The sequence below is a fragment of the Trachurus japonicus genome, chromosome 5 (genome assembly GCF_045865225.1).
Source record: "Trachurus japonicus isolate A0001 chromosome 5, Traja_1.0".
Classification (NCBI taxonomy): domain Eukaryota; kingdom Metazoa; phylum Chordata; class Actinopteri; order Carangiformes; family Carangidae; genus Trachurus; species Trachurus japonicus.
Genome location: NC_140911.1, coordinates 14778634 through 14806611, shown reverse-complemented (window position 1 = coordinate 14806611; position 27978 = coordinate 14778634). Strand labels below are relative to the sequence as shown.

At 40.2% G+C, this 27978-nt stretch overlaps 3 protein-coding genes across 3 annotated transcripts in view; 1 reads left to right on the top strand and 2 right to left on the bottom strand.

Annotated features, from left to right (window-relative positions):
* Positions 1-639: 639 nt before the first annotated feature.
* svbp (small vasohibin binding protein) lies at positions 640-6206 on the top strand. Its single transcript, XM_085776495.1, has 3 exons — positions 640-788; positions 4541-4664; positions 4825-6206. Exons 2-3 carry the CDS (start codon positions 4551-4553, stop codon positions 4909-4911), a joined length of 201 nt encoding a protein of 66 aa, XP_085632621.1. The 5' UTR covers positions 640-788; positions 4541-4550; the 3' UTR covers positions 4912-6206.
* Positions 6207-7566: 1360 nt separating this feature from the next.
* fbxo2 (F-box protein 2) lies at positions 7567-12364 on the bottom strand. The gene is made up of 6 exons (XM_085776494.1): positions 12004-12364; positions 10015-10080; positions 9445-9571; positions 9207-9299; positions 8325-8466; positions 7567-8233 (listed from the first exon to the last, which is right to left on the bottom strand). The coding sequence occupies exons 2-6, from the start codon at positions 10049-10051 to the stop codon at positions 8099-8101; spliced, it is 534 nt and encodes a 177-aa protein (XP_085632620.1). The 5' UTR covers positions 10052-10080; positions 12004-12364; the 3' UTR covers positions 7567-8098.
* Positions 12365-13263: 899 nt separating this feature from the next.
* LOC146987272 (integrin alpha-5-like) overlaps positions 13264-27978 on the bottom strand; it is a 36948-nt gene continuing 22233 nt past the window's right edge. The window contains exons 19-30 of the mRNA XM_085776493.1: positions 24363-24430; positions 20647-20797; positions 20045-20137; positions 19501-19580; positions 19274-19354; positions 19057-19162; positions 18539-18697; positions 18312-18413; positions 15773-15886; positions 15352-15453; positions 15108-15230; positions 13264-14072 (exon numbers count right to left, since the gene is read on the bottom strand). Of these exons, the coding sequence (XP_085632619.1) occupies positions 13989-14072; positions 15108-15230; positions 15352-15453; positions 15773-15886; positions 18312-18413; positions 18539-18697; positions 19057-19162; positions 19274-19354; positions 19501-19580; positions 20045-20137; positions 20647-20797; positions 24363-24430 (1263 nt within the window). The 3' untranslated portion in view covers positions 13264-13988. The remainder of the gene's footprint in view (positions 14073-15107; positions 15231-15351; positions 15454-15772; positions 15887-18311; positions 18414-18538; positions 18698-19056; positions 19163-19273; positions 19355-19500; positions 19581-20044; positions 20138-20646; positions 20798-24362; positions 24431-27978) is intronic.

Below are 27978 nucleotides of genomic sequence, written 5' to 3'. Positions count from 1 at the left end.
GCTATAACAAAACTGTTATACAAGGGCGGCATCTTGTGGTGAGACCTGGTTTGAGCTGGACTCTAAAGCAGAGATCACTGAGGTGATGAGGTTCTCTTAACAGTTTTCTAATTACAGTATCTTGTGTGTGATGATCCCTGCAGTTGACTGAAATATTTCCACCCATTTCACTTTTGTAACTACAATTAGGACCGCTCACAGTGATGACAATTTTAATTTCATACATCTTTCCACAAATTAATTACCTCCACAGAGTTTACTGTAAACAGTTTTCAATGTTGTTTCAAAAGGTGGAAATCTTTCATAGGCCTACTCTTTCCTTGTAGGCCTAGTTGTAAAAAAAAAAAAAAAAAAAAAGAAAGAAAGAAAAAGAAAAAGAAAAAAGTGTGTGGGGCATTATAATGTTTCAGTGTTTCAGTGCCTGTCCAGGGAGAACTTATTGGTAAAACGTGCATTAGATTTCATTAGCGTCTCATTCTTCTGTCTGTTTTCATTTCATTTTGATGACAACACATTACCAACACAGGTAAACACCACTCGGTGGCGGTAACGTGCAGTTAAGTTGCAAATTAACCGCCTTTTTTAGGCAAAAGAAGAAATCCGGAAACGGAAACGCGGAACGTTTTGTATTAGCGCTTCACGATTCAACTCGGAGTTATTTACTGGTGACACAGTAGGAGCAGCTGTTCGGTTACGTAGCCAGCTGCTGCTGCCAAGTTACTCTTTCCACCGTTCAGATTCACGGCAACCGAGTTATATTCCTCTGCACCGTCCTGTATATTTCCCGGGTAAGTTTGACTTCATCTGGACTTTAATGTTGTTGGAGTGTCAACATAAAGTAAACGACGGCTAGCTAACATTAGCTAGCTAATGTGTAATGTTAAGACTCTCGACTTTAGGTTTAATTTAATCCTTAATCCGTGATGTTTTGCAGTTAACTGGGACAGGGTCTTCCGTAGCCGCTGTATTATCCCAGAAATACTGTTTTATATGTATTATTGGTACGGAACACATGGGTTAGTAGTACCATCACAGTCTCAGGCAAACTTGAAAACTTGTAATGAACTGTTAACGTAACGTTAGCTCCTTAAAATCTCTGCCCCCCTACAGCACATCCAAACTAGAAAATTTCCTCTCGGGAAATTTTGAATGGGCCGCGGGGCTACTGCGGGTTGTGCCATCTCTGTCAACATGGGAATCAAACCCACGATCTTAAGGTCAAGACAGAGCTGATCAGACAGACACATGATCATCTTTCTATAAGCACTGATATGGAGGAGCTGTAACCACATTAGGTTACGTGTGTGTGTGTGTGTGTGTGTGTGTGTGTGTGTGTGTGTGTGTGTGTGTGTGTGTGTGTTTGTGTGTGTGTGTGACACCAACAAGGTTTAACTTTAAAACCAGATTAAATCATGGTTTAAGTTTAAATTCTGTTGCACGTTAACTGTGTTTTAATCACATGAAGGTGTGTGTGTGTGTGTGTGTGAGTGTGTGACTGTAATCACATGAAGCTGGCTCTAGAGTCTGTGTGTGTGTGTGTGTGTGTGTGACTGACTTGACACATAGTTAGTTAGTAGCTGCATCCTGTGTCAGTCTGATTTAGCTGTGTCTGTGTTTATAAACATTTAAACGAGCGCCAGGTGGATTGTTTATGAAGTTAACGAGCTCTGGCCTGAGGATCAAAGAGGTTACCACGGCGATAGGGGCCCCCGCAGGCTGAGACAGACAGAAACGTGGAGAAAAAGAGCCATTTTCTGCCTCTAAACCGGTCTCACATTTAGGCCTAGCATGACAAAACGGTAACTCCTATCAGAACAAAACACAGATCAACGTTGCTCTAAGGACTTAATGAAAATTTCGGTACGATTTGGTGTTTCTACAGTAAATATTTTGGCGACGCTGGCAGTTTTAAAACATCAGGCCGTTCTGCTCCTCTCAGAAAATATTTGTATTGGAGTCAATGAGGAGCAGAGACAGACGTGGCCGCACTCAGAGGCTGATTCTGTCAATTCTGTAAGTTTCTCTGATATTTTGAGCACATGACATGAGAGATAACAAGTTTGTCTTACAAATTCTGAAAAAATTATGTCTGTAGAGTGTAAATTGTGGCCGTGCTGACAGTTTATCCAGAAAAAATACTGAATGTTTCTTCACTCTCTCCCACTCTAACCGATGATGTCACGCACTCTGACACGAACATTCCATGCAATACACACCCATTATAATCTCATAATTTCTCCAAAAATGATCATGGTCATTGATCAGGGATTGATCAAAAACTATATGACCTATCAAAACGTGGAGTAATACGACAATACACAAGACTTGTGTCTACTGTTTAAAGTTTAAATGGAGTCTCTAGGTGAAAGTATGCCTGAGCAGTAGACGTTTGTTAAACTCCAATGATTGGTCTTTTTCGCTCTTTTTTTTTCGCCCGTCCCATTGACTTACATGCAAAATTTTTGCGTAGTTTTTCGCGACATACGTCGCGAAAAATTCGTAAACTGTTGAGAAAAGTAATAGCACACCGATCCCGATCAAGACGCATGTTTTGATATATAATAGCCTATGTCCTGCAACTCTTCGAGTTGCAGGACTAGATGCGAATCGAAAAAGCGTCCGGAAGAGGACGGAGAATAATAACTAGAAAAAACATTTCCAAGAATGGAAATGGTGTGAATGCTGGAAGCAATGCTGAATGAGCTGAAGAAATTGTTGAAAGAAAGAAAGAAAGAAAGAAAGAAAGAAAGAAAGAAAGAAAGATTGAAACAAGAGAGAAAAAAGAAAAGGACAGAAAGAAAGAAAGAAAGAAAGAATCAAACAAACAAAGAAGTAAAAAGACAGAAATGGAGTGAAAGAAAGAAAGAAAGAAAGAAAGAAAGAAATGGAGTAAAAACAAAGGAAGAGAAAAGGAGTAGAAAGAAAGAAAGAAAGAAAGAAAGAATCAAACAAACAAAGAAGTAAAAAGACAGAAATGGAGTGAAAGAAAGAAAGAAAGAAAGAAAGAAAGAAAGAAAGAAAGAAAGAAAAAAAGAAATGGAGTAAAAACAAAGGAAGAGAAAAGGAATAGAAAGAAAGAAAGAAAGAATCAAACAAACAAAGAAGTAAAAAGACAGAAATGGAGTGAAAGAAAGAAAGAAAGAAAGAAAGAAAGAAAGAAAGAAAGAAGAAAAAGAGAGGGGGATGATAGATAGAAAGAGGTAGATGGATGGATGGATGGATGGATGGATGGATGGATAGAGAGGGAAGGATATAAAAAGTTACGTAAAATACAAATGAAGGAGTAGAAGAAAGAAAGAAAGAAAGAAAGAAAGAAAGAAAAAAAGAAATGGAGTAAAAACAAAGGAAGAGAAAAGGAATAGAAAGAAAGAAAGAAACAATCAAACAAACAAAGAAGTAAAAAGACAGAAATGGAGTGAAAGAAAGAAAGAAAGAAAGAAAGAAAGAAAGAAAGAAAGAAAGAAAGAAAGAAAGAAAGAAAGAAAGAAAAAAAGGAGACAGAGGGGTTAAAAAATAGGGAGGGGTATAGATAGATAGATAGATAGATAGATAGATAGATAGATAGATAGATAGATAGATAGATAGATAGGACACATGTTAAAAGCTGCATCCTATGTCCTGGCTCCACCTGTAATTGTACTACTATTAAAGGGATAGTTCAACATTTTGGCAAATTGGCCCATTGCCATAATCGCTATAGTCATAGCAGTAGGTTCATTACCTTTAATTGTAGGTGTAAGCTATTTTCAGTACGGCGGAGCGCAGCAGCTGGCTGCTCTGCTGAGCTGATGGAGAAAACATTTCTTGTATCCTACATTTTTTATCCAATGAGGAGAGAACGGCATGAAGGGCTGTGTGTGCAGCCAAGGGATGCGCGTGAATGTGGTGACGTAGGGACGAGGACTGTTATGGTGCGTTCAAGGCAACCCGTAACTCGTGTTTTTCCGACCTGTGAAGTCGTACCAGTTCGATCTGTTACGAGTTCACGGGTCAGAAGTTTCGAGTGGCCGTTATAGTGACTTTCATGAGGTAAAACGGTGCAAGCTATGGTAAAAACAGGATGAATACATTAGAAGTTTGTCTACAGGTCAGAATTTGAATGAAGTCTCTAGCTGTAAGTATTTACGGTTTCAAAGGCTGCCTGAAGTAAGAAGATTTGAAGAGTTCAAGACTGTTCCAATGCATTCTTCTGTTAACCTTTAAGACATTATGTAGATGTAGTAATACCCTTGTGTGCACCACGCTACTTCCATAACACACTGGGGGATTCGAACAGCTGCAGCGAGGACTATTAGCCAAGGCATATTATATAAACAGCATCTGTATTTACTTAATTGTTTCTAGATGATGACAAGGTAAAGTGAAATTGAGTTATAATAGAGTGACATGAACATGCCAATATTTATAAATGAAGCATCATGGTGCAACAGAGATGCCCCTGCCCCTGTGTTATGAGTGTAGCGGTACAGACTACATAAGGAAACATTGCTCTTAAAATGTGCCATTAATAGTGTCAACTTTCTGCTGTCAAATCTAACAGTTCGACCACCATGGAGCCTGCCTGCCGTAAAGACAAGCCAAAGCTGAACTCCACCCCGACCAGAGGAGACAGAGCCAAGCAGAAATCTGCTCAGCAGGAGCTCAAACAGAGACAGAGAGCAGAGGTGACGAAAAAAAAGTTCATTGCTATTTTTAGTATTTTTAAACCCGACACATATGCACAAATCTCCCATGGGAATTGTTTAAGTAGCCTGCTATCTATTCATATTGATCTGCAGTCCTATATACTCAACTGTGATTACTTTCCCACATCTTTATTTACAGATTTACGCTTTGAATAAGGTGATGACAGAGTTGGAGCAGCAGCAGTTTGAGGCCTTTTGTAAACAGATGCAGTCACAGGGAGAATAACAGCCCCACTTCCTCTGCCTTTCTATTTCATCTGGATCTGGACCTGTCACACTCCAAATACGCCATGTACATACACTGTTACAGACACACTTGTATTTACACTGATGTGGTTAGAGTTGTTGTGCTGTCTTACCTCTCGAGAAAAAACTTTGAAGAATAGAAATAGACAATCTTTGTCCCTGATGTTTTACTGACTGAAGTTCCCAACTGAAAACACTGAGAACAGGAAGCCAGGTTGCACATTTCCTACAGACACATCAGGTCACTGACATTTCCTCTCCTTGATAATGACCCTTTGTAACATTTGAGTAGTGGTTAAATTGTTGTTGTTTTTTACATTTCTGTCCACATTCACATTTACATGTGTTGATAACTGAATGAAATGGTTCTTTAAAAGCTCACATTTGCTAGTCAGCTTCCCCCTGTAGGTCTACTTAATACTGTATTTAGGAAGTGAGTAGTGACTCCATCTACCTGGGTATAATAATTGGCTTACATTTTATCATATTGATTGGTTTCACTCACACCCCACAAGCATGCACAACATGAGCGTTTCACTCAATCACTCATCACTCATTGCCTGAGATGTCTCTTTTATCATCTTGTTTATGGCATTGCACAGATAGACTTTCAGTGTGCAATGAGGCTTAATCAGAGAAGCTCAGTGCTGCCTGCCGCTGTGTCGGTGGCTCACGTCAGGAATACATCAAACAATGCTGGGTGAAAAATTCAATGTGTGTTGGCCTACAAAACATTCACTCTGAAGATAATACCACCTTAATTGGTGAACAGTGGTTGAAAAGTTTTAAGTGAGCTGCAGTTTGTGATTATAACACTAACATTGCTGCAACTCAATCACATTTGTATTGGAAGTTTCTTGGCTTTCTTAACATTGGCCATGGTCAAAACAAATTACACTAAACGTACAAAATAGTGGTACGGCTACTGTTGAATAACTGTAATATGCCACTGATTATGAGCAGGAGTGGCTGAACAAAGGGTAATTCAGTGATTAAATATGACCTAATGTAGCTTTAATCTAAACAGTGCCCTTAAATTATCAGTGTTAATGGTGCTTGCTTTGAACACTATCTTGTCAGTGACATGCAATGCCAACTGGCCTGTATATGAATTTTTATTGAGTTTTATTGTCACAGTCACAAGTTTGCGACCTGATTTTTTTTTATTTATGGCTGACGCCCACGAAAATATTTATATTGTTTAACACATGTCAGCCACCTTCATTTGAGTTGCACAATTTGATTCAATGAAAATAAAACTGAGTATTTTTAAAACGTGTGTTTTTGTTTGATGGTGTCTGTGAAACAGATGAAATTATAGTATGTCTGACTATTTGTACTCCATGGTAGCTCTGAACCCAAATCATCAATTATGGATAAATTTATCAGGCTAAAAGATTCTTGTCCTGGTTTGGGGCATGATTATTTGTAGCCTTGGATGAAGTTATCTTAAATAAGATTGGGCTTTTATTTTGAAACAATAGCAACACGGGTATGCATGAGTTGCAACCATAATCAGCATAAACATGTGACTGTAGTTATATCAACATAGGCTTGTAGTGGAGCTTAAGTGTGATGCACATTTACATCAATGTGAACAAGTGAATGCAATCAGACGAAAAGTCTTGTAGGGTTAAGTACCTAGTTTAGTTGTTTTTAGGGGTTAATTATTTTACCTCTTTATTACCATATAGATGTATCAACATGGGAGAAGTTTCACTGACCAATGTTCTCAGCAGCGGAAAATATATAAGGAACAATAAATACTGTGCAATCACATGGTTACTTATTCAGATGTTTAATATGAACAACAACTGAAGCGCCTGACCTGTATCGACATGATTTTATGCACCTCACCGCTGCCATGTGATTGACTGATTGTATAATTAGGTGGACAGGTTTAATTAATAAAGTGCTTGGCGAGTTTAAGTACCACTGTACCATAAATTAGAGACATTGTGAGAACTCCTTGCTAACTTTGTCATCTTTGTTTTTTGTAAATAAGTGTGGATGACAAACTACTGAGATTTTTTGTTTCATAGATGACACTTTATTTCATTATTTTCCCCCCACCCACCAAACCAGTCATGCATTTAAGCCCAACCATCAGTCACTGTGCAGAGGTAGTAGTTAATAGATCATGATTGTTTTAAGCAGTAATTTTAAAGTTAGTAAAGCCAAGCTGCCTGCTTCCATCATAGTGTTTTGTGGTGTTTCACAGGTTAGTAGTTCTTCCACAGCATGAACAGCAATATGTGTGATATATTGTACAGTGGCCTCAGAGAGTATCCAGACCCCTTCACGTTTTCCCTTCAATACCCAATAACCCACAATGACAGTGAGTAAACATGTTTTTGCAAATTGATGGAATTCAAAAAGTGAAATCTCTGTTGAAGTCCAACACTTAATTCAGTACTTTGAAGAAAATATTTGGCGGTTACAGCTTGACTCTTGCACAGCTGGTAGTTTAGCCACAATGTGAGACTCATCCCCAAAACCACTCCAGCACTACTTCCTTGTCTACTTTTGGTCATTGTCAAGCTGAAAGATGAATCATCACTGCAATCTGTGGTCATGTGCACTGTGACCATCACCACCACATTCAATTACTGTATCTCTTCCATGTCACAGTTACTAAGGCCACATATCTCCTGGGAACACTCAAAGCTCAGCCACAGTTAAACCATGGAAGTCTACAGAGATGTCATGGCTTGATTTTCTTGTTTGGACCAATGCATGTCTCCACTGCTGGACTCCGGTCAAGTCTTAGATACATCTTAAGGACAATAAAGGAAAGAGAATGCATTTTTAAGCAGATTTCGACTTGAGCGTGGGGGTCTCACTCCTTTTGGGAGAACACAATGACACATTTGCAAAAATATCATAAAACTGTTTTTCACTTTCATTAAGGGGTCATTATGGGTTATTTATTTGGAATTATATCTAGGGTGAGAAGAAAGTAAAGAAGTCTGAATGTTGCCAGAGCCCACTACACAGAGGTGTACAGTACAGCTACAGCAGGTGCATAAGGCAAAGCTGGTCCTGTTGAAACCTTGAACCCTTTACTTTGTCACTCTGGTGCCCTCATATGTTCGCTGCCCACCCCACCTCCTTCCTCCTTCTCCTTTCAGCATTTCATGTTCCCGTCTCACTCTTTTTCCTCTCAATCAGATGTCAACAGTGACACAGCTGCCGGTGACTCTCACTCCAAACCAACCGTCCCAGAACTTAGTGTCTTGTCCTCCATGTTCAAACGAGATGAAACGCATCCCCTCGCCATAGTCGGAAAATGTATGGTTGACCTGGAGTTCATACAGAGACAAAAAAACACTGTTATGTGAACAGTTGGGTTCGGACTCTATAATGGTGAATTCACATCTCAGCTCTGTGTACCTGTTTCCACGAGCAGTCGTCTGAAGTCTCGGGGTCGAGAGTCACCGTGTCAGGTCTGTACTCCTGCATGACCTCGTGGTCCTCATTCAGCAGACACACGGTCATTTCGTAGGTGCAGCCACAGTCTGTCCTCCCACAGTACCTGCAGGATGAGCCACACATTAAAGCTACAGTTGGCAACTGTTTTTTAGTCATATTTGTTGGAACTGTCAATATATATTGATAGTACATGAAATGGGTAATTTAGGAAAAAATATCCAACTCCTCTGGCTCCACCTACAGCCTGTAATCACATTTACAAAAATCCAATGCTCCCGGAGCTGTTCCACCAGTTAGGTAGAGGGGCCACGAGCAGCTGCCTCTCAATGACCAATCACAGCTCATACAACCGCTGTAGACAGGTATCCCCTGCAGAGCATTGCTATCAGCCTGTCAAACGCAATGGCGGAGCAGCCGAGGAATATAAAACTGCTGATGCAACCGTTGACAACGACTGCACCGCGAAAAAGAGTGAAAAAGCACAGCGAATTGAAGCGAGTAGGAAGAAGACTGTTGTTGTTACAGTTAGCTAACTTCGCCCATGTGCTCAATGCACAAGAAATGTGAGATGGTTTTAGAGTCTCCAGCTGCTACGAATATGGTACGCCTGTTCTGTAGTAGCCTACCTTTGGCTTGTGTGCGTACGCTCCGGCTACCTCATCCGTGGTGGTGGTGGTCGCATTAGTGGTGGTGGGCAGAGGTTGGGGGAGGGGCCTGAACGTTGTATCATAATTTTCAGACTAAGTCACAGAATTTCTTAGACTTACCAAATGTAGCTTTAACCAGTAACCCCAACCCTAACACAAAAGGTGTCTATATGCATTTCAGTCTTGCCTGTCTTACCAGTCTTCCACTTTGACAGGAGGCACAGCGTCCAGCTGTTCGGAGGTGTAACCCTCGGCCAACAAGTCGATCACCTGTCTCTTCAGGCACAGCCTAGGACAGTGCATATTTTCACAAACATGGGACCGATGAGACCACTCATATACGTATATATACTCAATATTCTATAATTACAACCCAATCAAACACATGCTGATAATTTAGTCACACCAGTACTCATACAATGATAAATACTCACTCAAATGAGGTTGCAAAGTACTTGCTCACTCCATCAACACAGAAGTCATGGCCACAGTCTCCTGGCATCTCCTCGACTTTCCACTGGCTCCCCCCATTCACTGTCAGCTCCCAGAATTCCAGTTCCTCTGTGGGGGAAATGCACAGTCTCAAGCTGACAATAGTCATGTTGTGTTTTTTCTGGCAGGTTTAGAAAGACTTAAGGGCAACAAAAGGACTCAAGGCCAAGACCAGAACTAATTCAGTCCCATTTTACTTGAGTGTATGTTGGTGTGAAGTCCATTCATTGCCTTTTCTAGAGAAGTAATTGCATTTCAAAGGAATGGGGTACTACATAAGATTGACACCACTCTCATATCTTGGGCATAGGCAAGAAAAGTGGAAGTATAGTGAAGCCTTTCTCTGTGGACTGAGGCTGTAATACTTTCACATTATTAATATAGAACCAAGGCCTGCTTTCTGATCATAAAAGACATGGACATAATACAATATTTGACATTTACGGTTAGTTCAGCCAGTAACTTTCTGCACATCATTTACTTGAGTAAAACATTGAGTTGCAACATCTTACCATCCCCACTGGGATTCTTCAGCAGGTTTCTGGTCATGTCTACAGCTGATACAGAGAAGCCAGGACCTGTGAAAAGCAATTCGGATCAATACATCTCTCCACTGCAGTTTCTATCAGGCAATGTGGATTGAAGCTGCCCAAGCAGGCCACAGCATTAGAAACCTTTTCAAGGGGGTTGGAACTATTATAGTCTAATAAAGGACACAGTGTTGGGTCCAGCAGAGTTACAGAGACTAAGAATAAATACAGGGTCACACGAGGGAGGACCCTAGGCCAAAACCGAGCCAGGGCATCTGTGCAGATTCCAGACCCAAACATTATAATACCCTTTCTGCTGACTCACAGCACTGCAGATGAGGCAAAAGCCTCCCTCTGTGCATGCTGAATAGGAGGTACCACAGAGGATCAGCCAGTCACCAGCCAGTGGGGATTTCAATATTGATCTGTACAGACAAATTCATCAGTACAATGTGCAGTATGTGCCTATTTCCAAGAATCACAAGGCCCAGTTGAATTATAGCCCATAGTGCTCCTCTTATTGTCGAATGACTTTGATAACAATGCAGGAGTGGGTTGTTAATCAGTGACATTGTTAATCCTTTGCCAGTGTTTACAATTTGCAAAAGTGATCTTAGGAGTAAAACAAATCACCAAATAGTACACACAGGTGATTTTGTTTTCCCCCAACAGGACTGGTCAACCAGCTATGTGACCAGTTGGCTGGTTATGTGGCTGACAGGCCAATCAGCACAGCCCATCAATACATCCCATTGGTTAATTGTCATTCAATCAGGGACTGACTACAACTGAAATGAAAATCATGGTTTGACAGCAACTGGTTATCTTTCAAATTGAATAGAACAAAAATAATTTTATTTGGAAGATGTAGAACAAATGCACAGTTTAAGTTCATTAAACTAAATTCCTGTAACAATTACATACCACATTATGCCCACTAATTATTCTTCAAAATGATGCACTGACATTGTAGAGTATGCAACAAATAATGTTCAAAGCCAGAAATAATGTTTTAGCAGAAAATACACAGAAACTGTTCAGTAATTGAGATGGGGTTACAACTTTACAGTAGGAGTAATCTTAACTTTACATAACCTGACAGATGTTTTGCATATCTGTGAGTGGGGTAAGCTATAAGGGGTAAAACTTTTTTTTTTTTTAAAGCAATGTCCAAGTTTGAAACTGTTTAAAAAGAACTATAAAGATTTAGTTCTTATGAAATAGATATGTACATTTATATGTTTGTTTACACTTGATTAATAGATATTGTTCAGTAGAGTAATCTATTATGTCTTCATTTCTGGAGAAGGTTATAGAATAGCCTACTTCTTCTTACTCTTGTTCGAGCAGGCAACTTTGTTTTGTGTATTTGTTTGCATATTGTTTGAATATTTTGTCTGCTATGTTTTTGTAGTAGCCTACTTCCTTTGTTTTATTTTATACATTTTTTGTTTATGTACTTATTCGAAATAATCATTTCAATCAAAGTTATCAGGTCAGCTGGCATGAAAACAACCAGAGGCAGGGCACAAATAGGGCAAAAATCCAAGGACTAGTTTAAGATCAACTTCTTTTTTCATTGCCACTATTTCTTCTATATAATGCACACAGTTAGGCTACAATAGCCACACACTGAAAATGTTTATAAATTGAATTTATGGGTCTCTCATCCACTCTGATTCCAGTCACAACACAAGCAGTAATAACAATAATTTTTTTTAAAAGTTGACCTAGGTCCATTTTATCTGATGCACAGAGAACAGACACTATCTGCATGCACTGGCTGTGTTTTCATTCTGCGTTTCACTGCTGGCTAAAGCTCCAAACACAAACAGCTGAGTCATCTGCCCCTGCAGACTTTTAAAGATGCAGCACATGCACATTAATGTCATGCTCAACTTGCTAAAAACTCACCTCTGCTCATTTGGAACACATATGTCAACTCATATGAAAACAGAATGTGTTACTCACAGCCAGGGGAAAGCAAACACAGTCTTCCTTTTCCTTTTTGTCTCCTTCTTATATCGACACTTGAGCTCTTCTGCAGGCTAGCGCCCTCGTGACAGGGGCTTTTATAGCCGGGGAATGCACACACCCACCCACACACACACAGAACTACAGTGAAAGAGAGAGGGAGGGCATGGGAGAGCAGAGGAGAAACAAAAAAAAAACACCAGGTTGGGAGGGAGCATCCATCCAGCGGAACTCAGCAGAACCATACATGCACACACTCAGCACAAATATCCATTAGAGCAAGCACATCAATATCAACTGTGGGAAAAAAAACATTCAGTACTCTTCCATGATAAAAGGTCAGAATTTGTTTTGCAACAGTTTAACCTTCTGTAGAAGCCTAACTCATGGAGTACTAGTGGGGAGAGCACACACACTTAATCACTTTAACTGCCATTTTGTGTCACTTCATTCATTTGTGCATGAATTGCTCAGACAATAGGATATAAGTTAACAGAATAATCGTGCTCCAGACAAGTGGCTGATATGGCAAGTCTGCAGAGGACGGGAACAACGTGTCATGCACAGGGAAACGTTTTCAATCTGAACCATGCAAATTTGAAGATTGACAGTGATAGATATATCGATTATGTATGTGTTGGACAATTTTATATGAACTTATAAACAGATATGAAGTTAACCAAGTGTGATGCAAAAACTGAAACCTCTGAATGCACTTGAAGGCAACAGAGAACAGGCTCTGTAAAGTGGCAGTAATATGTACCACACACAGGGGGAAGTAATGTGCTAAGTAAAGCAGATCAAATCATAAGATAAGAAAATTAAATGTATGACGTTAACATAGTAACTCCATGTAGAACATTTTGAAATGACATAAAATTTGGCATTGAAAACGAAAATCTGGGTTGAAAAAAATAAACAAGTTGTACTGGCACTGATGAATATTGGCACTTTATCCCAGTTTTTTTTTATTTTTCAGAAGTTTTTGATGCCACATTTCCAATGCCAAAATGTAATGTCAATGCTGTAGTCCCATAGCTGCGATGCCTGTTGTTTGTATTTTCTCTTGTGTTTTGTACAAAAAAAAAAAAACCGACCCCCCATTCATGGCCAACAAAGCATTTGTCTTGGTTCAGGAGGTCTAATATGACTTACAGAACCTTTATAAAGTGCCTGGTCCACTGCCAACATTTTTGAAGGGTTCTCTTTCATCTGTTTACTCTCAGCTGGCACATCAATCAGCATTTTGGATGGGAATACAAAATTAGGCTTTATTCTGGGTCATATCACCGACAGGTCATAACACAATGAATACAATACATACATTGCAACACACACAAAATACCTCCCAATATGGGAGAGGAATGATTCAAGTTAAACATCGCAGTTTCACCAGGATTGTCCTGCAGACAGTACAGTACAACATTCACCAATCAATGAAAGAGAATCACTGTGCCATAAATAACAAGTGGTGTATACATCATACAAAAGCAGGGATTTCAAAAGATATTAAACAATGGGATTGCAAACATGGCTTACAATACACTTTTTTAGGGAAGGAAAGGAATACTGTAGAGTTAGTGCCTTTGTTGGGGGTGCATTTGTTTTCCTGTGTTGTGTGCTGTCCAAGGAATATGTTCCAAAGAAATGTTTCTTTCCACAGGGACAGAGCTTCTAAGAAGAAAGTTCATGTTGTTTCTTTTTCTGCAGAGGCTTCATAAATCTTGCTTTGACTGGACGTCCAAAAGACCAGTGCTTATATACATATACATACAAATCTGCTTGACCCTTGTAGTCGTCTTTCCCGCTTTGGCATTTTAGTGCAGCACCAGATAGTTTGTATTCCAGTGATACAGCACCCATAACTGTCCCGTCATTAATAGGGTGCCTGCTTATCGATAGCAAGTCTCCTTCTGTGTTTGGGAATGTGACGGTAATTCCAGTTCCTTGGAAAAGCTGCAGGGGGAGGCTCCGTCTTGGATCTAAGCCTCAGAGGACGCCTGGGGTTTGAGCTGGGCCTTCTCCATGGTCGTTCCATACGGGTCTGACCTTTTAAAGAAGCCCATCTGAAGGGAAACAGGCAGAGAGTAAGATTAGTTACAAATCAATCTGGCAAAGTATAGAGGGGGATCTGTAGAAATCCCTTGATGGAGGCTTCTTTGCAGTTTGCTGTTGAGTTGAAAAGAAAGAAGATATTTCTGAAGGCAGAAGATTCATCACCAAAGCACAGCTGTCTTATCTTAAATTAATGTTTAAATGTTATTCCTTTCAGTTCAAATGTTAAAAAGGAAATGTAAAAAATATGTTTGCCCTTTGCAGTTGTTTATTATGTCCCTTTAATTGTCTGTATTTTAATTCCAGAGCTTGGGTGCTGAGCAGCTGAAGGCTCGGGCACCCATTGTACTGAGGCGTGACATGGGGATGGTTAGCAGTCCAGCAGAGGTTGAGCAGAGGGAGAGGGAGGGAGTGTATTCATGGAGAAGGTCGCGGAGGTAAGTGGGGGCTAGATTGTGCAGAGCTTTAAAGGTGAGGAGAAGGTTTTTGAAGTGGATGCGGTATTGTACTTTTGAATACTAAAGTATTTGTTTTAATCAACTACTCCAGTACTTTAACTCAGGTAAAAATCTGACTGAAAAACATTACCAGTTTATATATTCTTTAACTCAAGTCGTGGAGATGTGGAGTTTGTGCACCTCTGCACTGAACCAAAAAGATAAATCAAAACAATTAAGACTCCAGAGTTCTGCTTACTCTGTGCACAAACATCTCTTGCTAAATATATGTAACCAAAACAGACATAAAGCACAGTCAAGCACATGTAAACAAAACAATTTTTTTGTTTGTTCTTCCCTCTGTGTTGACTAGAGGGTCATTTGTCCAGATCCTCCCTCAACTCAATTGATGGCGGTGAACTAAACTATTGTAGCCTACATTATTGATACTCACACATTTGTTCTATTTCATAAGCTAGACATTCAATCTGCATCCCACTTAGCAAACAGCTACTGGTTAACTGTGAACAACTTTAATAAATGGCAGCCAGTCAAAAAGCGTGCCTTCTGTGGTTGAGGTGTTAGCAGGGATATTCATCAGCTCATTACCTTGTACAGTAGATATATTAGCAGGGCGAGTAACAGCAGCCCAGCTAGAACAGCCAGGATGATGATCCACACTGGAACAGAGAACAGACTATCCGGCTTGTTCCACACTACAGCCGTCACCACCTGAACAACAGGAAACCACAGCAATTACATGAGCCTCTGCAGGGTTGTACCAGCTGCCACTGATGTTCATGTGTAAACATGACGTTTACAAAGTTGTGAAATTGCAATAGAGTTTAGTTACTTTTTTAGACCCCACTGGCTTGAACTTGGGAGGAATAGAATAAGGCATCTTGTCTACTTTGTAGTGGACAGAGCACTCCAGGACGTACTGCTTGTAGGCTCTCTGTGGACACAGAAAAACACCGGTTTAATGAGGAGTTGATAGCTTTGGGGTTTATCCGCAAAAGCTACAGCTAAACATTGGTCCAGCTAAAGTCTAAAATGGTTATATACTATACATGCTATAGCCTACTGTCTATGTAGTATGGAGTTGGCACACACCATCTGTAACTGTTGCTTGGTGTCCAACAGATGGCAGTATAAGAACAGAGATCATCCAATCTCATGTTGGTTTTCTCGCGCTGTCTAGATTGCTACAGTTTCCTGTAGTAACAGTGTACATATGGACGATCACTGCAGAGCAGAGTGACCTGTGGTCTCACCTCAATGAAGGTTTCAGCCCAGACTCTGGAGCGTACAGTCAGGATAACACTGGCTCCTCTCTCCAGTAGCCCCACATCACACTGCAGCTGCCAGCACTCCACTGTAGAGCAGGTCTGAGGAGGAACGGGGCCAAACAGTCAATGAAGCATTTAACATTGTAATGACTAGTTCCAGCTTCTACTGCAGGAATCACACATGAAAGAATTGTTCCCATTCATATTTCTGGTACTGATGAATTCAACGTCAACATAGTAATCGTATGAACATTGACAAATCTCACAGGAAATACAAGCAGGTCTGATCTCTAATTTCTTTTAAAACATGTTTCATGTCAATATGTTTAATTTAATTTAATTAATCCAAAAACCTAGTGCAAATAGGTTTAGTACCTTTGTAACTGGATGGTTTGTTTGGACATATTGTTTGATAGAGGCTCATGATTTTAAATCAAGTCTGTCAGTTCTGAACTTAGAAATAAAAAGAAAACGGAGAGCTACTGTAAAGGATAGCAAACCATTCGCTGTCTGCACAATGTCAATTTGAAAGCTCTGTGCAGTCCTCTCCACTTTAAGAGATACATGCATCTTCATCTTTAAAACATATCGCACATACAGGGAATCCAGTGTAGTTTTGATTTCGAAAAAGAACAAAGACAAAGATAAATAGTAGGATAGAGTTTCATCTCGTAGGACATTTGGCTGCCGTAATAGTCTCAAAGCAACAGGAGCCTCCTACTGTCTGTGACAATGCATGCAAAGCAACATGTACTTAGAAAGCATGTTTCTTGGAAGGATGAAACATTAACTTCATTAACATAAACTGCACTTTTACAAAAACAGCTTGTTTGATACGGTTGTAAGAGCTGCTGTGTGTTCTACACACTTGCAGTGATCAGCTGTCTGTGTCTTAATGGTGTTTTTAGTTTCTGTCATTTTATTGCTCTTCTGCCCTGGTGGATATTAGAGAATGTCTCTGTCATTTTGTCTCTCTTCATTCATTCCACTCACAATGTTGAACTAAACAGAAGTTTGCATTGATTTAAAGGTCTGTTTGAAACCAAACTACTGCTTCTTAAACACATTCAACCGTTTCAAAGAAATAAACCTGTGTAACAGGCAGTGTATTTACAAAGTAGAGTTTAAGTCAGACACAGTGAACTGTCCGTTTGGGTTGGCACTGATTTAAAGGCAATTTCACAAGTTAAATTAACAATCAAGTGAAGAATGTTTGGAAACATCTTCATGTGGTTGGATTCTCCAGCTTACTGATGGTCCATCGGAATACCATGAGAGATGAGCTGTCAGTGGCATTACAGTCAGTGACGCAAGCTGCTCCACAGCAACACAGGCCTGCATCACAAACCTAATTAATTTCATCTCAGAAACAATCACGGCAAGTAGCAGGAGATGATGTCCAGAGCTCATTATATCTATCCCCATTTCCTCTGGCGAAAGAAATAATCTCATTAGGATTTAAATCTTTTTCAACTTCAAATGTCACATCTGCCTCTTCCTCCAACCTGATTGGATGACTTTAAATGCACAGCCCACTCAGCAGAGCCACACACACAGCCACATAAGAAACCCTGTGGAATTGAACACTCAACACAAGAGTCACTGACTTCATTTAAGAGCCTCTTTTGTGGTGTGCTTGGACTGAGCAGCTCAATGGGCTCACGTCAGCATGACCCAACCGCTACATGCTGAGTCAAGGAGGGAAGAGAAGGAGAAAAACAAACACCTCCTGGGGTATTTATGAAATACATAGAGTCAACAATTATATCCTGAAGAGGAACAAATGTGCTCAGGAGGTTTAGGAGAGAAAAGATAAACCCAGCCACAGTTGGTTATTTTGTCTCTTTACACCTCTAAATCTGTTAGGCTTAGGCCATCAGATGACAAAACAACTAGGCTATCAACTTCATGCCTAGCTGGACAGCACATTGTTTCTGCTATGCAAAACACAACCATTCCCAGACATACAGTAAGTTTTCCCTGCCACCAACTTTTTTTTTCCACCACTGTTGCTAGCTGGTTAGTATGCCACTCCATTGGGGGAGAAGACATGATAGAGATTGGGGTTTCTATTCACCTCTAGACATTCTATGTGAGTAGGCTGAATGATGCTAAGCTCACGTTTCTTATAGATTGATGGCTAATGTTAAATTAGCTATTGTCATTCATGTAAAAAAAAAAAAAATTCCCAAATAGCTCCATTGTTAGATTAAAAACTCTTTCATATCAAGGTTTGTTTCCATTTCAGGTGCCTGGGAGTTAATCTGTAGGCTATATTAGTAACAAACTGTAACTGTAGCTACAAGTGATGTCACATCAGCTGCTACTTCTGTAACACACCTGAATCTTTGACTGCATTTCTGGGTAATCTATAACATTAGGTTTTGACAAAGGAGACATATTTGTGGAATCGATCTATCTTAATCCTTTTTTTTTAATTGTAGGGCTGCAATACAAAATTGGTGAACTTCTCTTGCAATGCAACATTAAAAGTGCTGCATTGCAGGACTTCTTCAAAACGTACCAGGTTTCCTTGATCAGCTAGGGGATACGCCTCCCTCCTCTGGATGCTGTGCTCAGTGTTGGATTTCAGTGAAGTGGGACCCTCTGCTGTTGGAGGCTGGAGCTTCATACAAAAAGACATTGACTGAGTCACTAACAAACAATCAAAATGTTACGGACAAGAAGAGCAAGGGTAGTGGTCTGACTGTGCCCACTGAGTCCTGTGTAGGCCTATGTGTGTGTCCTCACCTTGAGTTTCAGTGCATTAATGGTGGTTTTGGAGGAGCAGCTGAGCGGCCCCTCAGTGACCACCTCCACAGGGTAGAGCAGCTCATGGGTTTGTGTCCTCAGAGGACATCTCACCTCTAACGTTGACTGGCTGACCACGCTGGGACCATTATTCACCAGCTGAAATAGAAAAAGTTTGAAGTTAGATGATGTTTCAGCTTAAACGCAATAGGGTTTTAGGGGAAATACACCTTTGGTATGCTAAGACATATTAAACTGATGAGACTGGCAGTGGACAGATACCAGGTCTGAACTGGTTCTTCAGAGATGTCTGATGGAGGTTTTGTTTTGTGGAGATAAATATGAGGGATCAAACATAATTGTGTTGTGTGGCTACAATGAAAGCTGTCAAAGTTTAGTTTAAAGCAAATTATAATAGGTTATAATACTCTCTCTCCGCGGAGCTACGTCTTCAGAGCAGATTGGACGCTCCACTGAGTCCCTGATTAGCATGCTAACCTTGGTGGGAAGTCATTTACCTCATAGACATGCTGAAGCTCAGGGCCAACATCCTGCTCTTCCCTCAGAGTTTGATGGGCAGTCCAGTTGGGAGGGGGAAAGATGATTTTGTCTGGCCGAGAAACACTGCAACAGACACAGAGTTTAGCGGTTATCTCTGAAGGAATCACTGTGATACGATTGGTTATGTAACAGTGATGTAATGATGCTGTGGTCGACTGGGCAGTGAAGCCTCACCCCTGCAGAATGACATCGGCCATCGCAACCACCTCCAGCTCATACAGCACCACCTCACTCTCAGAGTTGTTTGCATTTTTACTACAACAGACAAAACAAAAAATATATACATTTTACCTGATTTGAAGAGAAAATGACTAATATTGATGATATTTACTGAATGCAATCTGAACCTGGATTTAGAAACATCTAAAAACCAAAATAAAAGAAATTCTACTGCAACTTACCTTCGTATTTGAAGCTCAAACTCCACAGTATTGTGAGTGTCCTTCAGTCTGGGCACAGTGAACCTCAAACCAGCCCATAACTAGGAAATGAACCACAGAAAAGGCAAACAATTTATATCAAGCACATGAGAAATGAATCATAAAAAGTGAAATTTGTTTCTTGGTTCCCTCCACACTTCTCAGCAGACCTAAAAATGGCCTTGTTATCTTATTTAAGTCCATCTGATTCTGTTGGTTGTGATCAAAGCAGTTTTTATTCTTGCAAGTGCCAGGAAGAAATGTTTATTTTCTTACTGTGAACAGAAAGGAAATAGTCCTAAACCAAGCCTAAACTCTTATTCGGGGCTTAGTGACTCCCCAGCTTCATTTCACAAAAAGCCTTGATTGATGTTTTGTAGGTTTTATCAGATCAATATAAAAACATTTTGAGTTTGCTTGTGCATGAATTACGCTATGCAGGAATAAGTTAACTTGACCTAATCATACTGAGACACAAAAACTGTAAAGAGGCCAAAAACAATATCTGGGCTTTGTTGGCTCTTACACTGGTACCAGGCTTCATGGGGTTTCCCAGATCACACACAAGATAACGGGTCTGGTTTTCTGCCTCATAGCTGCACGTCAGCTGAGTTAAGCTCTGGAAAGGATACAAAAACATCAAACATTGTCAACCTGTTTACCTAAAATATTAAGATTACTAGATAACGGAGCACATAACATAAAACATTTTTCATGTCTTTCTTCAACAAGACATGTCGATACGCTCTGGTGAGTTGAAAAAAAAGGTTAGATTACCATGTGTTTTCTGCCACCAGATGATCCCTGTTTAATTTTTTGTGGTGTATTTTTTGTATTGTGTTTTTACTCTGCTTAGACCCCAGTGGCAATGTACACAATGTGGGTTTTCTACATCAATGTACAGCACTGCAGTGGAATGCTACTTTGGTGGGAAATCAAACAAAACTTGATGAGTAATAAGAAAACACTCTGTACATTTTTTATGAAAGCCAGGGTCTTGTTATCTGGGCTTAAGTTAGAGAACAATAATATTGCAGTAGTAGGGAAATCATAATAATTACCAGTATTCATGCACACAACAAAAAGCCTGAGCTGAGTGTATGGTAACAGTAACAGTGTCGTCCTTACCGCATTGGCGCGCGCTATCCCGCTGTAGTCAGCTTCGGGGGGAAGTACCACATAGAGCTCAGCCTCATACGCCCCTCCCTCTCCCTCGTTCCTGGCATTGAAGGTGAGGCTCAAGGAGTTTTCATCCCCCAGGTACACCTGCGATCTGTCCCTGTTAGAGAAGAACCACAACATCTTTACTGAATGTCCTCTGAACAATGAAGTAACAACAAACGCTGTGCTTTGGTTTCTTATTAAAGGTAAAGGTAAATGGCGCCTGGAGTCTCTGGTCTGTCCAGGACGAATTTCTCCCAAGGGAGACAATAAAGACAAACTAACTAACTAACTAAATACAGACTATCCCGAAAATCATCACCATAATACCATCCTCACTATTACATTCAGACATATTTACATTTTGAATCATTCCCATGACAATGTCAGTTGTAAAATTCACATTCAATATCTTTTTGGTCACTTGAACACAACATCTGACATTTTCACCGAGTTAAGATATGTATGGATACATCAGTAGATCTTGTCTCAACCTACTCCTGAGGAACATGGGACTATATGATCTCCACCTGCTACTTTCTTTGTCTGTATGCTCATTTTTAACTTTCAAGTTTTTTATTCTGTTATTTCTATTTATTTATTTATTTATTTATTTATTTATTTATTTATTTATTTATTTATTTATTATCTAATCGATTTTTCCACTGAAAACTAGTGCCTGCTGTGGTTGACACAGATCATATCAAGATTTTGTAAAACCTAGTACATGCCTGTGTATCATCAGTGAGTGAAAATGAGGATGTGGTTAAAAACAGCTGAGGAATGTATTTGATTTATTGAGACTTTAGTCTTAATAGACCATAATAAGTCTAAATAAAGTGAACTAGCAGTCACTTCTAAGCTGCTGCCAACCAGATTGTATTTTATATTGCATTATTTAACCCTAACCCTTGATGACGCAGTAGAAACTGTTCTAAACTGGTGTGACTTCAACACTGGGTCATGCTGCATTCAGCTGCACACACAGTCAGTCGGTCATTGAGTCGATTTGCCTTTGTAGACGCAGCCAAGTTGTTGCAGGGCAGCCAAAAACAAGAATGCGAGCTGAAAGACACTAAAATAAGTCAACTGATAATTCTTGGTAGGTTCGTCTCTATAAGCCCCTTCACCTTACACTTATTAAAATCCATTGCAAATAAAGCCACTGATAAATGAATTTACTTGTCAGCACTGTCATTTAGCTCACAGCACCAACATGCCTTTGGCATTTACATGATGACTAGCATGGCTGCAAAACAAATGAGAATATATTGCCTTTTAAAAATGACAGTCTTGGAAAAACTAATTTATGTGGCAATCAAAATGATCAAAAAGTAACTTAAAATTACAGCGTCATCATGCCTGTAGTTTAGTTTGTGCTATCTCTGCTGCCAGTTGTCAGTTGTAAGCGAGTTGGAGCAGGGTACGACCAACATGCCCAATAAGTGATTGTAATGAAAAGCAGGAACGTGAAGTTTCTCCAGACAATACTGCTCTGTTTTAAGACAGTCCCCAAAGGCCATTTATCCCTGCATATCTTTCCATGGCCGACCTGGGAAATGACCCAAATCTGATCACTGTGATTTGTCTCAGGAAACCGACCCCCACCGTATTCTGCATGTTCACAGTGACGCCCCTGTGTGCAAACACACTTTTGGCTAGTGATAAATCCTCTCAACACCCTGCAGTTCCATCCCTCCCCCAACAGCCCCACTGCGTGGTGATAAATTCATGTTTCTATTGAGCAGAAAGGAGGGAAAGGAGTCTGGTTGGGGGTCAGAATCAGGGTTCTTTCTTTATTCCCTGCTTCCTCCTCCCCTCCCCCTCTCTTTAGAGGGTTTGAACACAGTGACCCCTCGCTAGGTAAGACAACCACCAGATGATTTTAATTAGGCTCGGGAAAGTTTAGTGAATGCAGAGGAAGCAACACAGATACCTTAACACCAACACTGAGCAGATGCTGAGAGAGGACAGAAGTCTGCAGGCGTGTGACAGAGACATTCAACTCGATTTCATTTGTTGGAAAAATACAGTGAATCATAAAGCTCATGAAAGTGTAATTGAAGCCAGAGGATACGACCAAAACAACAGTGACAGCGCTCTAGGCTGTGAATGTTAAACATCCCACTGTTTGCAAATTCTTGGCGAGCCTGAGAAAAATGCTCTGTCTTATATGTCAGTGAGGGGAAATTCTGTTCAGTGAAAGTGCTGAATCATTTGGTCCTGTTGCAGCTACAAATGTAGATCTTTTGAGTTTTCATGGGAAACTTTTCGCACTGAGAGTATTTCTGCAGCTAAGAGAACTCACATGGCCGTGTAATAAAAAACAGAGGGAGCTGGCTGGGAGGAGAGAGTCTGAGTTGTGTGTGTTCGCTTTGTGAATGGGCTCAGACGCTGCCTGATAAACAAGATTAATTAATAACAGTAAGTGAGCGTGGCCAAGAGCCTGTCCTGCATATCTGTCCTCCAGTGTAGACGTGTTGTAAACAGAACTTTACCATCTGTGTCTCGATTTCTCTAAATCACAGTTTAATCTTTAGTTTATCTTTACTAAGCCTCCTCTCTTTCCCCAAACTCACTGCAGGTAACCATACCGTAGACACAACTTCTCTAACTCCGAGTTAACCCCAACCCTCTGTCTTGTTTCCTTTAAAACTCTTGCTATAGCTCTGCTCTGAAATGTAACTTTTAAACCTGCATCATCAATACTTTTTACACTAACCATGGACTGAACATGTGTGAAGTGAAGGCAGTCACATGTCATGATCCATAGGGAATTAACATACAACTCGCCAGCTCCCTTTAAGCTCTATGAATAAATTTAGCTCCTTTTAGCTCATTGTTTTGGTTTTACTACAACTCCACTGTTGTGGTTCACTCTCACTGCTCCCTAAGGAGTTGGTGGGGACCAAAAAAGAGGTAAAAGTAGTGTAAATATTGGACCTAGGCTACATCCACACAGCATCCATGCTACCCAGAAGTTCTTTTAAACCCCTCAATTGTGACTTTTGGAAAGGCTAGTACAGTACCTAGTAGGCTAGTCACCCATGTTGGTCCTCTGGCTGGGTCTTATCAGCTTCAACTACCAGTGATAAAGGCAACGTGGATAACAAATTACTGAACTTGATGACTTTCCAGGAGGTACATTTTTTATCAAGCTGCAAGTGTCAACAATCTGCTTCCTGTTTACAGTGCACTTTATGTGGTCATGTGATATGCATTTTCAGGTGTCAGTAGAGAAGGAGAACAGGAAGGGGTTACAAACAGTCATTTAGACAGAGATCATACTAGACTGGGCACAGCTTTACACTCATGTTCTGACCAGAAACATGACCCTGAATAATGTCTATAATGCTAATGAATGTAAACACACATGTTTACAACTTGTTCTGCTTCTGTCAAGGTACCAAAAAGAAAAATTAATACTTTTTTAAACAGTGTGGCCTGTGCTGTGACAACGTTTATGGATTGTTTACTTTGTTCAGCCAAATGGCAACTGATGCTTAGGTTTTTTTTCTTAGTATTTTTTCTCCACAGTAACAAGAAACACAAGAGGATTCATCTGAAATGTGTCAGACGAACAACCCACCAGGCACATTTTCTGTGGGAGATTAGTATTTAATATCTAGAGAGATTAGGGTTTGTTTGTTGAGTCAGGTAATACAAAGGTGATTTCCTCTTACCCATAAACAGCCAGTTTGAGGTCAGGGACACAAATGTTGTCCTCTCCACAATCAAGTTGAATCTGGGCCTAAGAAAGAAAGAATAGACATTAATGGGGGTGGGGGGGTTAACAGAGCACGGATGAGTGAGTGATGTATATGATGGGTGAAAGAGAGAGGGAGGGAGAGAGAGAGAGAGAGTCAGGGAGTACCCAGGGAACAGAGACCAAAGGTATGGGGTGATTAAGCTTAGAAGGAAGAGGATGTTTACAGAAGCCCATACACTAGACTCCTGATTTAATGAAAGGATAAATCAAGACAAACTATACATATCCTACAAAACTGTACCAATATTTGTAACAACCAGATGCCAAGCTGTTGTGTGAAAGCAGTATCCTTTAATATTTGCAGCAGCGACGTAATATGTGCTTTACATGTGGGAAAGAAGAAAGGGAGGAACAGAGAAACATGGCGAAGGTTTAGGAGGATGAAAGGGCGATGAATCTGGTGTAAACAAGAAAGACATTTTTGTGGACCAGCCTCCATCAAAAAGAGTGAAAACCTTACATTTACAGCACAATCGGCCTTAATCTGCTCTTTAGTCTTACATGACAGATGACTTGGTAAAACCCACAGTAAAAGATAAATTTGATTTGATTTGACGGTATTGTCTTTGCCAGCATGTCCCTTGAACTTTCAGCTTTATTCTCTCTTCTCTGTCTCTCCACCACTTCTCCCATGTAGCTCCATACTGTCAGTGTAGCCATGGCCCCATCTCTCCAACATATGGGAAACATTAGATTGTAAAAGAATGCTACGCAGAGCTACAGAGAGCAAGGAATCAGCCTGGCAATGGTTAACAGTGTCTCGGAGGAGATTCCTGATTCAAGTCCCTGGTTTTACACTCACCCTGGACTGCAGGCTATTGGTCACTTTACACCAAACAGACAGGAGTTCACACACTAGGTGACACAGTTACATTACATTATACAAGTGATGTGTCCCAATTTATCTTCCCTTCCTGCTAACCACTTTTCATCTTTCAAAAACTTTGACCCATGTGACCCATGAGTCTCTCCAGCTCTTAAACAAATTGACCATGCAGTTGCCCTTTTGGCCTTCTTTAAGATGTGAGGCAATGAAACACAGACATCTTAATTATACCTGGCAGACCAATGACTATCCCACTTCTGTGGGACATGACCAGATTAAGAATCTGATTTAAGAGTTATAAGAATAGCATTTGTTTGTTTGTTTGTTTGTTTTTTTAACAAAAATTGGCTGGAATTTTTTTTTGTCTAATTTCATTAGTCCATCCACCCATCCATCTCCTTCTGCTTATTCGGGGTCGGGTGACAGTGGCAACAGGCTAAGCAGCGTATTCCAGATGTCCCTCTCTTCAGCAACTATTCCCCATTACTTGTTGGAGATCCTAAGGGGTTCCCTAGTCAGATGGGATATGTAATCCTTCCAGTGACTTCTGGGTCTACCCTGAAGTCCTCTCCCAGATGTATGTGCCCAGAGAACCTCCAAAAAAAAAGGCACCAAGGAGGCATCCTGACTAGATGCTTGAACCACCTCAAAATCCCCAACTGGCTCTACTCTGAGCTCATCAACCTCTCTAAGGCTAAGCACAGACATCCTTTACCATCCACTCTGTTCATGACAAACAATCGAGTGGTAAATCAAGAGCTTTGCTCAGCTCTGTCTTCACCACAATGGTCCGCAACAATGTCTGCATTACTGCTGATGCAACACTAGTCCAATCCCCGACTCAAATTCACTAGCGCACAATCCATTCACATATATCATTGAGGGATAATAGTGAAATAACAGGAAAACCCCTATAAAACAGTACACTTCAACAGCACTCCAGACTAGATGTCCAAAAGTGATCAGGAAGGTCATCAACACCTCTCTAGAACACACAACCTGAATATTAACGTCTCTTTCTCTCTGGTTGGACCTCAAAAACTAGTTCACTCAGAAGAGAAAATGGTATCAGATATCAGATGTAACCTCAAAAATGAATTTACTCTGATCCGTCACAGATTTTTTTGTTTAAGGTTACAAAAAAAATCATAAAATCTCTCATGGAAAGAGGCTTAACATCAGAAAACTCCTCAAACTCTGAGGGTGTAATTTGAATCCTGTGTATAAAGAAAAACCACCATTAACAATAAAGACTGACTGAAACATTCACGGAACAGTGAGAACACAGATGCATGAAATGACTATTAGTGAAAAACCATTAATAGTGTGAATAATGGGTGTAACATCATAAGGAATTTAACTAATGTAGTTTTAAGTGTTGGTGTGGTCACAGTTGTGGCCTGTAGCACTGTAACCACACCCAGCAATGATCTAACATGACTATTGTGAATTATTATGTCACTGCACCAGTAAGAATTTTTAACTGCTTTAAATAAAACGATTTTGCATCCAGTCCTGCTCATTTGAAAGCAGTCGAATCCACTCCATTTAAATTCATGCATTCAGAAGAGACAGAGCGATGAGGCTGAGAGCTGCATCCAGGTATAGTCTGTGCTAAATTGTCAGCATGTGCACTAAAATCCTTAACACCACTAAAACAAAATAACTCATTATAGACTTCAGACAACACAACACAAATCATCAGCCTCTCTTCATTAAAGGATAATGCGTAGAGAGTTATCTCATTCAAATGTCTCGACATCCACATCCCAGGCTGTCTCTAATAGACATATAACACCACCACAGTTGTCGAAAAGGCCCAGCAGCGCCTCCACTTTCTGAGGATAAACAACTTGAGCGAGAAGCTGCTGGTGTCGACAATTGGGAGCATCCTGTCGTACTGTATGTATGGTTTGCTGTACAAAGAGACATCAAAAAAGGAGAGAAAGTAATCGGCTGCCCCCTCCCTTATCTGTCAGACATCACAAACAGTCCAATTCTCTCAAGAGCCAATAACATCATTTAAGGAACACACATCCAGGTCACAGTTGTAAATAAACTCCGTCCACTCGCTGCCTTTTGCACACCAGCACCTGCACTTTATTTTACACGGTCCTTTTATTGTTCTCTGTTGTATTTTATGTCATTGTTGTATTTCATGTCATATTTATCATATTTATTGCTTGCATCACAGTTGGCTTTAGATTCAATTCAATTCAAAATGTTTGCACGAACAAGAGGTTTTCACACTGTGAGGCCAATGACCCAGGAGAGCAATACACGTGGGACAGAGGCCTGTATATAAATACATAGGCCGTATACTGTATCAAATAAATCAATATGTAATCTATGCCCGAGGCAACAATACCACACAAGTCATAAAAAAGTCAGTAAAAAAATAAAAAGCCATTCTTCTTCTCAGAGTCATAACTCAGTCTGATCCTAACACTGGCATGATACACATGTTTTAGATTCATTGTGACCGTTCTCACATGTCGACTGTGAATACATGTCTGTAAATCTATATCATGTGCGTCTGTATTCTCAGTGTGCAATGATGCACAGTGCAGATGTTTAGTTTGTGTCCAAATTCTCAATTTACATGCTGCAGTGAAGCAATTGGTGTCTGTTATATAGGGAACATTAAATGACAATATAATACTTCCTGTTTACATCCCCAAGTCATCATGGGGAATGTCGTTTC